At 26.4% G+C, this 13,525-nt stretch overlaps 1 protein-coding gene across 1 annotated transcript; it reads left to right on the top strand.

Annotated features, from left to right (window-relative positions):
* The first annotated feature begins 5,680 nt into the window (after positions 1-5,680).
* Positions 5,681-13,399, top strand: HBS1 (translation elongation factor EF-1alpha (GTPase) HBS1). The gene is made up of 11 exons (XM_011497248.1): positions 5,681-6,048; positions 6,136-6,201; positions 6,878-7,126; positions 7,222-7,245; positions 9,125-9,363; positions 10,272-10,278; positions 10,536-10,854; positions 11,343-11,572; positions 11,852-12,050; positions 12,248-12,453; positions 12,792-13,399. The coding sequence occupies exons 1-11, from the start codon at positions 6,006-6,008 to the stop codon at positions 13,244-13,246; spliced, it is 2,037 nt and encodes a 678-aa protein (XP_011495550.1). The 5' UTR covers positions 5,681-6,005; the 3' UTR covers positions 13,247-13,399.
* The last annotated feature ends 126 nt before the right edge of the window (positions 13,400-13,525 follow it).

Genomic DNA, 13,525 nt, shown 5'->3' with positions numbered 1-13,525 from the left:
CGAGACAAAAGAAAAGGAATAAACGACTGTCACTCATCAGAAACGATAAAGTCACTTGTATAGCACTAATCAAAGGCGCAATTCTTGAAAGCCGTTCTTAAATTAAATTACGCGCTTAGGCTAAACACATGAGACATCATCTCCATTCGCGCGCTCATACTTTAAAAGCTTTTAAAAAATAGAGAGACGAAGAAGCACAAAAAAGAGACGGTAAATTCACGGCCGACAATTGTCGGAGCCTTGTTTGTGCTTAACGGTCGCTCACTCATTCATCGCCCACACTTTCACGATCCTATAGTAATAAGCACATTTATTTGGCATGTTTATCTTGCCGGCGATATTGTTGGTCCCTTCACGCTATATATTTTGACCTACGCACAACAAACAATACACTCGTTTATTCATTTTGCTGATAAATCTGAATGAGCTAGCTGCCTTGTCTCGCGAATCCTATGCCCAGCCGTCGCTTGTGCGTGTGCGTGCGCGTATTTTGACGACGGTGTCAATTATATACGAAGCATGCGGGCATGCGCATTGTGCAATGCGCTTTATGTACATGCGCACGCGTTTAAAGTATGAAATCACGATCGAAAAGAGCATTTGACACGTATGCGCAGGGACAGCGATTTGCCTTTGACGCTTTAATTCGCGTGTATTATCCGATGATAAAGGAGAGGCGTCGTGTGTAGGCAATTACTGCTGTCCCTGTTTCCGTGTTTGCACGCGGAAGGCGAAATTCCTAATACGATTTTCTTCCTCTTGCCTCCTTTGTTTTCAATTTGTTGTGATTCAATTATTAACTATGACTGCTTTTCTTCTGCATTGATATTATTAACGTTGATGCTAATACAAATGTATGTTTAGCTTTGCTAATTATGCGCTAGTCACTGCGCAATTGGCGTAATTAATGAAATAGATGCTATAACAATTCATACTTTATTCAACAAAATCGAGTAAATTGCTATTGTTTTGATTAAACATGTTTATTTCAACACCAGGATGGCAAGTATATATATATATATATATATATCTATATATATATATATATGACATTACGGATACATTAAAGATTGTCATTTCAAAATTAGATAAAATAAACTTTAAGAATACAAAACATTGTAAAAACATATTAAACTCTTCATTTATATAATTTAACATTTATAAACTGCTATTAAATTAATAACTAATGATTTCTCTCTCTCTCTCTCTCTCTCTCTCTCTCTCTCAAGTTTAGGGATAACTTTCACTTGTATTATTTCATAATTTTTAAAATAAACATATTTTCTTAGGTTACATTTAGACAATTTTAAACTAAGAAAATAAACTATAATATTACTTTTTTATGAGTAATCTAGAATATACAAATTCCTTCGTATCAAGGCAAATATAATATATTTTTTTTTTATATTTTAATACGGGTCGTTCAAATTAAACTGAGTATATTATTTATTCAAAAAATTCTGTCGCGACCACAAAGCATTAAAAATGAGAGATGCCAGAAAAACACTTCCTTGGTCGTGTTTAAAGTGCGTCACTCGTTAACCGTTTAAGTTTGACGAGAATGATATACTTGTCTTGTCCACCTTGACGATATGGTGAAGGCGAATTCCAGTTTGCCCTTTGTATATAAGTATATAAGTATAATATAAGTAACTGGTAACCGAAGAATAAACCTATAAGAATACGGAAGAAGGTTCGCTGCATTGACTGTAAATAAGTTTGCAAACAGACCTCAACAAATATAAATTACTAATTGCAAAAAGAGTCAATAAGATTTTGCAAATATCTCTGATGATAAATAAATCAATTGCAATTTGAAAGTGCGTATTAATACATTTTTATGAAAATAATGTATGGAATGTTTAGCTAATTATATAAACTTGAGAATTAAAATTTAAAATCACGGTATTAATTATCATTAAAATTTCATATTGTAAGTTAATATATCTGTTTATTTACTTTAAAGTAGTGAATAAAGAGAATAGAGCACTTGTAACTACAAATTCTGTAAATTTAAAAAATTAATACTAACAATTTTAAATTAGGACCAAAATAGACTAAAAAATATCTAAAAAATAGAATGATCGATACATTACTAATAATTACTATATTATTTCTATACTCGATAATACAGAAATTTTTTGTATAATGAAGTATTTATTTATCGTTGTATGTATTATGACTATTTTATGTATAATGAAGTATTTATTGTTTATTAATTTATTATTTATCTTTCTAGAATTTTTCGAAGTTTAGGATTTATCGTTGCTTATTAATCTAATTAAAAATTTTTATATTAATTTTTTTATGAAAAAAAAAGAACAAATATATTAGAATTCACATTTTTAAACATTAAAGATTCTATGTATTTTATAATATTATTCAAAAAGAAAAATGTATTAAAATGAACACACATATTACTATTTTTAAGATATTAAAACAAAATTATTTGAGATTTAAAGATGTAAAAATTTATTTTTAAATTAAAATTAAAAGTAGTTATTTTAATTGATATTTTTTATAATTTACAAACTTACAAGGAAAATTCGAAGTTATAAATCGACAATAGAGAAGCATCCAATTAGTTATTAAGTGTGAGAAATTTTTATTTTAATTGGGTAATTATTATAATTTGTAAGAATGAATATTATTAAGTCTAATTCGAAAAATTCATTATAATATCAAATTTTCTAATTATATTTAAATTTATATAAAATAAAATGAAAACATACGTCGATAATGACGTTATAAATTTATATTTTAATTATCAAGGATATTTTACATTAAATAAAAAATCTACCAATAATTCTAAAGTAATAATAAAAACTCTTAATTTAATAAATATCTTGTCACCGTATCAATTCAAACAAATAAATGAAAGATTTAATCGACAATTTTTACAATAAATATGTGGATTAATTATCTAAACATTATTATTCTTTTAAGTTGTATAATTCTAAAATAGACTTAAAAAATTATGGAATTTTAATATCTTAAATATAATAATATATTTGAAAATAATTAAACATGTTCAATCAGTTGCGTATAAATTAAAACAATATATATATAAAATAAAAAATAAATTGTGATCATCGTGAACATAAATATTTAATTGAATTATAAAAAATTAAATTATATCATGATCATGACGTAGAACAAATATATATATTAATTTAAAGATTTAAAGAAAAAAAAACCTCACTGCGTAAAAGCAATAAAATATGTAGTAATTTTATTTCTGGCCGTACTGTGATTTAAAAATCGTTTGTGATTTTTATATATATTCTGATGAGCCTCCGAGAAAAGAATTCAGTATAAAGTTCGGTAGCCCCGCAAATTAACTTAAATATATATTTAAGAGAAACAAATAATAAGACATAAGACAATAATCTTTCCTTATTTTTAAAATGTTCATCACTGCTTTATATTTACGATTTCATTAAATAAACTTATATATTACATACCGTGAAATATTATTAACTATATACCATATACATACACGCGCGCGCGCGCGCACACATACACACACACACACATATATAATGGTAGTATCAAAATTTTTAATTTCAATACTCCACTATCCATTAAAGGTTTTGATTTTCTTATTAAATTTAATAGTGTTGGAAACTCATTTATAACAAAATATATTATATAGTTAATAAACAGCTAGGAAGACCAGTTAACAACTAAATTGAATTACAACTAATTATAAATTCATTCGAGACTAACGAAAGTCTGGGAGATAATAATATCTAACAAAACTTTCTCTATTTATAAATTTTCATTATAAATGGTTTTCTTTCTTTCGGCGGACGCTTTGTCGATCATTCATTTCATTATTCAATCCATTTTCAGGTATAGAAATTGATGCAAACAATGTTTGAATATAAAAACAACTAATAGATCACCTTATTTTTATAAATAATTGGCTTTTTTATTCGTACTCGCGAGTTGATAAAAAATACTGTAGTCTATTTGTATGGAAGTATAGTAATTTATTTGTATGGAACTCAATTTTGCTCTAAAACACTTGTATCGAACAATTCCATGTACTGTACAATGATGACAATGACACTGTCATTAATGATCATGTTCTTGTCAAAGCAAAATAAAATGAATCTGTAAATACATAAAAGAAATCAAGTGTAAAGTTATTTTAGTACGTTATAACCATTAAAAGACGTAAGACAAAGTCACATTCGGCGTTCATTACCATGAATATACAATAATCGCTATATTTCATATCGATGGAAAAAAAAAAAAATTGAAAGTCGTCGACTTTCCAAACCCTTTAGGCCCCATTTTTTCTTAACAACACTAGATTGTTTGATGGAGAGAGAATAATAAATTGAAGATGCGACAAGGCGCGTATGAATAATAAATATACCCAAGTACTAAAAGTAATATGAAGTATGGAAATATTTATATCATAAGCATACCTGAGAAAAAAGAAAATTGGATATCAACTATCAAAAATTTTACTTCATTAGTACTCGATTTGTTTAGTTACTTAATCCTTTACATTAGATGTAATCAATGAGTCACTTGGATTGCTCGTAGCGTACAAGTGACACACACATTTATCCTAATTAATTTTCATAAAAAAAGAAATTGAAAACCATTTGGCATGTCAGGGTGTCATGACGTTGATTTTAAAAAATATTCAATTGGTAATACAATTATTTATTAATTATGGATATAAAGTATTACTTTCATTTATATGATATTTTATTTTTTAATAAAATTTAATTATTTATAGACGTTGATTTATGGAACATGACTATTGCTTATTTTTGGTGGTAAGAGACTATTATTATATTTATTATTTTTAAACTTTTTACTATACAACTCACGTTTTACCATTATAGACACTTTATTTTTCAATTTGACTGCAGCTCAATTTAATACATAATTTATATTTAAAAGCTACAGATGCTATTATTAAAAGCAAATATCTTTATTATTTGATAAATATTTCATATATTATGTACAAAATTGTTTATTTTAATGGTATAATAGTGTAACGTACTGTATACTTGAGGGAGAAAACTAATTATCGTTTGCAAATAATTTTATTTTTGAAATTATATCTTCGTATTATCAATTTAATTTTTATTAAACATTTCAGAAAATTAATCTTGTTTTGTTATAACACAATAACACCTTACGAAAATGGACTTAAAAATACTGTTAATGGTTGTGTGATCAAAGTTGATGATAACTATGGTATATTCGACAAAGATCTACTAAGATATATGAATGAAGGAATGGGCACTTTGCTTTTAGATTTTATTTCCGAATCGGAATTGAGAGAAGCATTCTGAAATTCAAATATAACGCAAGAACAGTAGAAGGTTCATATTGATATTACTTTTTTATTTTGATTTTATTTACATAATACGTTACTGTTTAATTATTTATTGTTAGGTCGGGTAGAGGAATCATGGGATAAGATTTTGGAATATTATTTATGATAATGTTAAAATTTCTCGAAGCAAATTAATTTGTAAATACATAAAAGAAATCAAGTGCAAAGTTATTTAAGTACATAAAGAAGTAAATCTCTTATATTTTCAATATTGTTTACAATAAGGAAAACTTACTATCGATATAATTGATCTTGAAATAAGAAAAATATTGGAAATCATCCACTTAACACTGCGCGCCATTTTTCTTAAAGCACTAGAATGTCTCATGAAAAAAGAAGAATAAGGATAGATTCGAGAACACGCGTATGAAGAAAAATTATATCTAAGTATTAACAGTAATAACTAACGGGAGTATGGTAAAATTTGATATTAAGAATGGCTAAACAGAAAATTTGAGAATCAACTATCAAAATTGTAGTGTTCATTGAATTAGTTTTTTATTCTTTTACGTTAGGCGTAGTAGTCAATGAGTCAGTGTGATCACTCGCAACAACATACAAGTGACATATATACATTTGTAGTAATTTATTAATAATATATTTTGATACAAAAAGAAATTAAAGAGTATTTGCCATAATGTCACGACATCGTGACGTTCGATCTATGGAGTATTCAAATTGTAATATAATTATTATTAGTTTGAGGTTATGATGTAATACTAAAATTTTAAAGATTTTATTTCTTAATAAAACTTGATTATTTATAGATATTGATACATATGACGATCTTTCCGAAGACTCAATGGAAGAAGATTATGCGGTTTCTCCTAGTGGTGAGTATCAATGACGATCATTGTATGATTTTTTATATCTTTCTATGACTCAAGTTTGATTACAATCGACTATAAATGAGTGACAGTAAGCTAATGGGACATTGTAATATATTTAAGGATGTAGCCTTTTATTTCTTTTTCTGTATTTGCAACTATTGTAATTTATATTTTGTCTAATAATTAAATTCTTTATTTTTATAAATAAAATGAGTAATAAAACTTGTTGATTACAACTATATTGTTAAATTGTGTGTAAAAAGTAATGTCAACCTTATATATTGAAATGTATCAAACATTATTTATTGAATCAATTGAATTAAGCTAAAGAAGTGAAATATTGTAGTATTGCCAAAATAATTATTATTGCATATATTTTCAAACTAATGTAACGTAGCAAAATGAATTTACCGTAATTAAATTTAATATGCAATATCGATTTATAAGCTAGAAATGTATCATTATAAGTAAATATTTATTATATTTTATTAAATTTTATAAATTACATATAAAATTTTCTATATTTAAACTACAGTATGGTATATACTTGATGTATAAAAATGTTTATATTTTGCAAATGTTTTTTATAACTTTTTTTATCATATCTTTAATCTAATGTTATTATTATATTTATTAAACACATCATTGTATTAATTTATTTTTATTATATTGATTGCAGTACAGCAGTTTATTTATGATCGAAATAAAGAAGGTGCTATAACTTCATTTTTTAATCATTTAGATAATGAAGATAATAAGGTAGTGTGTGATGTGGTGTATGATGAAGCAGCATTAAAGATTTGTAGAGATGCAATTGGAGATTTGCTTGTGGATATAATTTCAGAATCAGAATTAAAGAAGAGAATTTATAAATTTAATTACAACGTAGAAGCAGTTATTAATTCAGTTTTAAACGAACCAAACGAAGGTTTGTATCTCTTTTTTATCTTTTTATCTCATGTTAACCATTTTTTAATTTGATTTTTTTTTACATAAATAGTTATATGAAACATTTCTTTTCAGGTTTAAGGAGCTATAATTTATCAGGTATGTTTTTGGAATATGGATATTCTAAATCATGACAATATATATGAAGTAATACTTTTTCTTTTTTTTTTTTCATGATTCTCTTTGTTTATTGGCAAGGTAAGATTCAAAATTAAAAAGCATTTTTAGTAAACATGATAATCAATCAACCCTTAATCAAAAGGATATGAGTGTTGATAATAAATGGCAAATTGATACCGACTGTAAAAATAATGAATTAAAAACTATCCCTTCAATTTTTGATAAACCCGAAACTTCAAAATCATCAGAAATTGATTCTGAAAATAACTGTTCAGGTCCTTCGGCTACTGATTTGAGCACTTATTATTCAAAAATGTCTGAAAAAAAAACTAATTCATCTTCTGGTTTTGTAATTCCAAAAATGAATTTTAACACATCAAAACCCAGAAGATTAGACGTTGATTCTGAAAATAAATGTTCAGGTCCTTCGGCTACTGATTTGAACACTTACTATTCAAAAATGTCTGAAAACAAAACTAATTCATCTTCTGGTTTTGTAATTCCAAAAATGAATTTTAACACATCAAAACCCAAGCATATTGACTCAAATTCCATACCATCTTTTAATTGTCTTTCTAACTTAATTACTAACCTAAATGTTTCAAATAAAAATGAAGAGGACAGTACAGAGTCCTTCGATTCACCATCAAGTTCTTATACTCTGCAAAGTTCTTTAAAAAATACTCATTCGGATGATGCAATTTCTTTTGATTCTCTTGCTAGTCTTACGACCCATCATTTAAAAGCGTTTAATGATAATAAGAGCGAAAGAAAATATGTTAGTTCACCTATTGATTTTATATCAAAAATTAAAAAAGACGAATCAAATAATTTACTTTCTTCTGATTTCGTTGAGAATTCAGCTACTTCTTCAAAAACGGATAAAAAAAGTATCAATTCAAATTTTAATTTGATAAGTCAAAATTTTTCTAAAAATGAGCAACAAGAAAATTGTATTATTGATTGTAATGTACAAAATTTATCTGATTTAGTTATAAAAAATATTTCTAATTTAACTTGTGAAGAAAAGAAAAATAATTTAGTTGGAGATAATAAACTAGTTTGTAATACGAATAATAAAAATACATCAAATAATATAATAGAATTAACGAAACAAGTAATTCATAATGAATATATCTCTAATTATGTGAATTATGCAAACTTTAAATTATTACAACCAGTGTCACCATTTGGTAAAGTATTATGTAAAAAATATAAAAAACATACGATTTGTGGAAGAAAAGAAATTCGATCCATAGAAGATTATAATACTATTTTACGATTTGATTTTTCTAGTCCATCACCATACAGTGCTTAGTTATTAGTCCTTAAGAAAATAAAAGATAAATAAAATTATTTATAAATTATTTGTAATTAAATTATTGATGTGTATTTTTATTAGCATAGTGAAATGATGAAATATTTGTTCAATGCAATATTAAATGACAATTATTATACGTAAATGTATATTTATTTATAGAAATATAAGTATAGTTTTTAATGTTATACTCGACATTCTTATTTAAATACTTAATTCGTTTAAAATTAACCATTCATTATCTATTATTTTTAATAATATAATCTGACCATTATTTAAAATAATTACTTAATTTTCGTATTACTATTATATTAGTATATTGTACAAATATATGTAATGTAAAAATTTGTAATGTTTATAAATGAATTTTGTTTACTACGTTTTATCATTCAATTTGAAATAAATAGAAATTTTAAAAACTTATAAAAATTGTTTAAAGAGTTTAATGTAATTCTTCAATCATTTTTATATAGTTATAAGTAAACAAAATTTGCATGCAGTTAGATTTATTATAGTCTCCTTTAAATTATTTAAAAAAAGATTTCATAGCAGGAAACAATCCAAGTCCTGAAGAGCTCCCTGAAAAGATGAAGCCAACGGTAAAAGTAGTTCCTACAACTTCAAAAAATATAGTGAAGGGCTTCGACGTGAGTGTCACAGAAAATGTAAACAACCTTACAATACAATCGGAAAGTCCGTGTGTTGTTAGAAATCAGGAACTAAAGTCAAAAGCAGATTCGAATAGGAAGAAAAAAGGACAAGCTTCGACAGTAAATCTGGTTAGAAAATTTACATAAAAATTTATAGCTATTTTCTTATTGAATATGTAATGTTTATTAATTAACATAGAATTATTTCAAACGATTTAAAACGAATTTGCTATTATAGCATTAATTACTCATCTGTCTAGTTATCATTATTTTAAATAAGAAATATTCTTAATTTATTATTTTCTCAAAATTCTTTGAAATACAGTAATTTTTTATTTAAACTTTTCTAAATTGTCTTTTTGCTTTATCATACAATTAATTATTAATATCATAATAGGTATTCATTATATGTCTAGATATATAAAAGCAAGTAAAACAGTAAAAACAGTAGAGAGTAAAATTACTGGCATTCCTAAACATATATTACATTGTACATTGATAAATTAAAATTTATTAATATTTATTTTACAACAAAATATATTTATTAAAAATAGAAGAACAAAGAACATTTTTTTAAACATCTATTTGGTAGTTTATGTTTTGTAATGCATGTAAAATAATTAGTATTTTTTATTTTCATTATTTTTATATTTAAACTCATTGTCAAAGTAACAGATTTTAAAAGGAAAAGATTTAAAACAAATAAAATATATAGTTTTTAACATGATTTTGTATTACACATACTGTTTTACTAAATTAAGAAAAAGTATTTGCGATCTGTTAAATGACAAATTTCATATTTTCATGGTTTACTCCAAAACTAATATTTCTAATGCATGAGTACGATTTTTTTTTTTTTTTTTTTTTTTTTTATAATGTTATAGAAAATATTAACAACTTTTGACTTAATGTTATAAAGAAAATTAATAGTTCATATATTAAAAAAAAAAAAAAATTTAATATTAAAAACTTAAGTGAATGTTATTGATCCAAAAACTTTCTGTGAAACACAATAACTTACTTGTTTAATTTTGAAGTTACAAAGTCATTTTTGTTATAAATCAAATTTATTCCGAAGGCTCATAATTATTATCCTATGCATACAATTATCTGTATTTAAATTTAAATCGTGTACTCGGGGTGTTAATTCGCTAATAAAATAACGAATGAAAGGAAAAAATAGACTAGCCGGTTTGACCAGTAACTATCTAAAAAAAAAAAGCCATTTCATTGAAAACAAGAGAATGGAGCTCTTATTTTCTTAAAATAATTAAATATTAATCATGAGATCAGAATTTAAGTGCTGTGGTATTGTACAATTAAGGGAAAGTTAAGGAGTGAATTGCCTATCACACTGGAAAACTCGGAGCAGCCAAGGGTCAAAGAGAAACGAGATGCCCTTGCCATCTACAAGAGTAAGCGCGAAAGCTGTAAAGAAAATTTGAGTCTTATTATGGTTGGCCACGTGGACGCTGGTAAGAGCACGATATTAGGTAGACTGCTATATGACCTTGGCCAGGTGCCCGACAAGGTATTTCACAAGAACCAGGAAGAAAGTAAAAAGATCGGCAAGCAGTCCTTCGTCTATGCATGGGTACTTGATTTAAGCGAGGAGGAGAGGTGAGTGACTTGATCACTAATAACGTTTAATGTCCCATTCCCATATTGCTACGTCTATAACAACAATTTATAAAAGCGTGTTCTATAAGTAATATAATCTAATAATATTCTTGGTATGATTAGTTGACTAATTGCTGAATTTATTTATTGTCTTAACATCGATCTCTGCAAGCATTGCAAAGGCAGTCGATTTACTTATTTATTTTAAAAATGTTTCTCTCGTTATATTTCCAACGGCACAATCAATCTTATTTATGTATACCGTGTAAGATTATTAACTATATATCACATAAACATATATTTATAATGGTATTATCAAATTTTTGGAAATTCAATCCTCCATTAAGGCTTTCACATATTAAAACGGTAAAAAATAAAAACAAAAACAAAAGAGGGAAATAACAATTGAATCTTTACAATTGAATATAAAATAATTATTAAATGATGATTGGAGAAAGCATCGAAATGATAGCAATTTGTTTATATAGGGAACGGGGCATTACAATGGACATCGGCCAATCGAAGTTTGAAACCGATAACAAAATTATCACATTAATCGATTCTCCAGGACACAAAGACTTTGTACCGAATGTGATAATGGGAGTAGCTCAGGCAGATGTAGCTTTCTTGGTAGTCGATGCAACGACAGGAGAATTCGAAACAGGATTCGAAAGTGGTGGTCAAACGAGAGAACATACTTTGCTATTACGTGCTCTCGGTAAGAAATCAGTATTATTTCTAATAATTAATGAGTTTCACTTGTATTTCAGAATCCTATATGTTTAAGAGCTATTTTATTTTTAATAAAAAAAAAAAAAAAAATAAAAAAAAAAATAAAAAAAAAACCCACAAATAATGTTAAACTATACCCACATATTTGTAACACAAAAACCATTATAAAGAAAATTGTTTATTTAATAAATTAATAAGAAAGAAAGATAATTTCAATAATACTAACTTGCAATATTGCAGTTAATGATGATGTAATTATTTTCAGGAGTTACACAGTTAGCGGTAATAATAAACAAATTGGATACAGTTAATTGGTCTGAACAAAGATTTAAGAAAATTGTGATGGACATGGCAGATTATTTAAAGCAAGTAGGTTTTAAAGAACCCATAAGGTATGTGCCATGTAGTGGCCTTTCAGGAGTAAATATCGTTGAAAATGTTAAAGATATAGAAAAATTCTCGTGGTAAGAAATTTGTTATTTTTCTATTTTTTTTTTTTTTTTTTTTTTTTTTTTTTTTTTTGCATGCATTTTAAATTTATTATTTGTGCATTAAACCGTTATATTCTTTTATTATTATACAATTTTATTTCATTAGGCATAATTTTTAATCATTGAATATTTTACATTGATTTAAAAACTGTTTGATGCTTATGTTTTAGGTATAACGGTCCTACTCTTGTAGAAGTTATCGACGGTTTTAAAAGTCCAGAACGTCCTGTAGATAAACCATTGCGATTTTCCGTTAACGATATATTTAAGAATGCAGGCTTTGGTTTTAGTATTTATGGACACATGGAAACTGGCATGGTTTCAGTTGGTGATAAAATCCTTGTCCTACCTTCCAATGAAACTGCTATCGTTAAAGGTTCTCATTTTCTTATTAAATTTAATAATATTATAACCTCGTGTATAACAAAATATAATATTGTATGATGAAAGAAGACTTAATATTTTAAATTCATAGAACTATTTATTTCGTTAAATAGTCGATTGAAAGCAGTCAATTTCGTTGTTAATAAACGCCTAGGATAGACCAGTTAACAACATGAAATTACAATTAATTATTAATTCATACGGAATCTTGAACTAACGGAAGTCTTGGAGATAATAATATTTAACAAAACTTTCTCTATTTATAAATTTTCATTATAAATGGCGTACGCTTTTACGTTCAATAAAATTCAAAATTCAATCCATTTTCAGGAATACAAATGGACGACAACAACGTAACGCACGCATTCGCAGGTGATCAGGTCTCGCTTATTTTAGCCAATAATTATCAGGAAAAGCTTGCTATTGGTCATATCATCTGCGATCCTCAGTTTCCGGTGCCTGTAACAAATCGCTTTCAAGCACATATTGCTTGCTTCAATATAAACAAAATATTGACGATTGGTATGCCAGTGGTCTTACACCAGCAATCACTCGTTGAACCAGCAATTATTAGTAGAATAATGGCAGAGATAAACAAGAGTACCGGTGAGCCCTTGAAGAAAGCGCCCAGATATTTAGCAAAAAATATGAACGCGATCGTCCAAATAACGACAGAAAGGCCAATTTGTGTTGAACTTCAGAAGGACTCGAGGCAAATTGGCAGAATTACACTTAGGATCGACGGTTTAACAATAGCAGCTGGTCTTATCACAAAGATCGAATAAGAGTTTTATGATATTTCTCTTGTTAAATAGTCTGATTATTTTTTATAAGAATTTTTAAGATTCTTTGATATCCCGTAAATACGTCTTTTTAACACATGCATATTTATCGAGTTATTATTTAAATTATCTTTCCTACCCTATATTTCAAGTTTCATTCAATAATGTATGGATAGTGTGAAACACATTATTCATTATCGCAGTGGTTTGAATATAAAAACAACTAATAGATCACCTTATTTTTATAAATAATTGGCTTTTTTATTCGTACTCGCGAGTTGA

This window comes from Ceratosolen solmsi, unplaced genomic scaffold (assembly GCF_000503995.2).
Source record: "Ceratosolen solmsi marchali unplaced genomic scaffold, CerSol_1.0 scaffold13, whole genome shotgun sequence".
Lineage (NCBI taxonomy): Eukaryota > Metazoa > Arthropoda > Insecta > Hymenoptera > Agaonidae > Ceratosolen > Ceratosolen solmsi.
The sequence above is the reverse complement of the archived record's forward strand: the minus strand, read 5'-3'. Positions and strand labels throughout refer to the sequence as shown.

Excerpts from the sequence above, each read along its gene's own strand:
- HBS1 (XM_011497248.1), top strand. The coding sequence starts at position 6,006 with ATGTCACGACATCGTGACGTTCGATCTATGGAGTATTCAAATT. Across the intron at positions 12,051-12,247 it reads GATATAGAAAAATTCTCGTG|GTATAACGGTCCTACTCTTG; the intron begins GTAAGAAATTTG and ends CTTATGTTTTAG. Across the intron at positions 12,454-12,791 it reads TGAAACTGCTATCGTTAAAG|GAATACAAATGGACGACAAC; the intron begins GTTCTCATTTTC and ends ATCCATTTTCAG.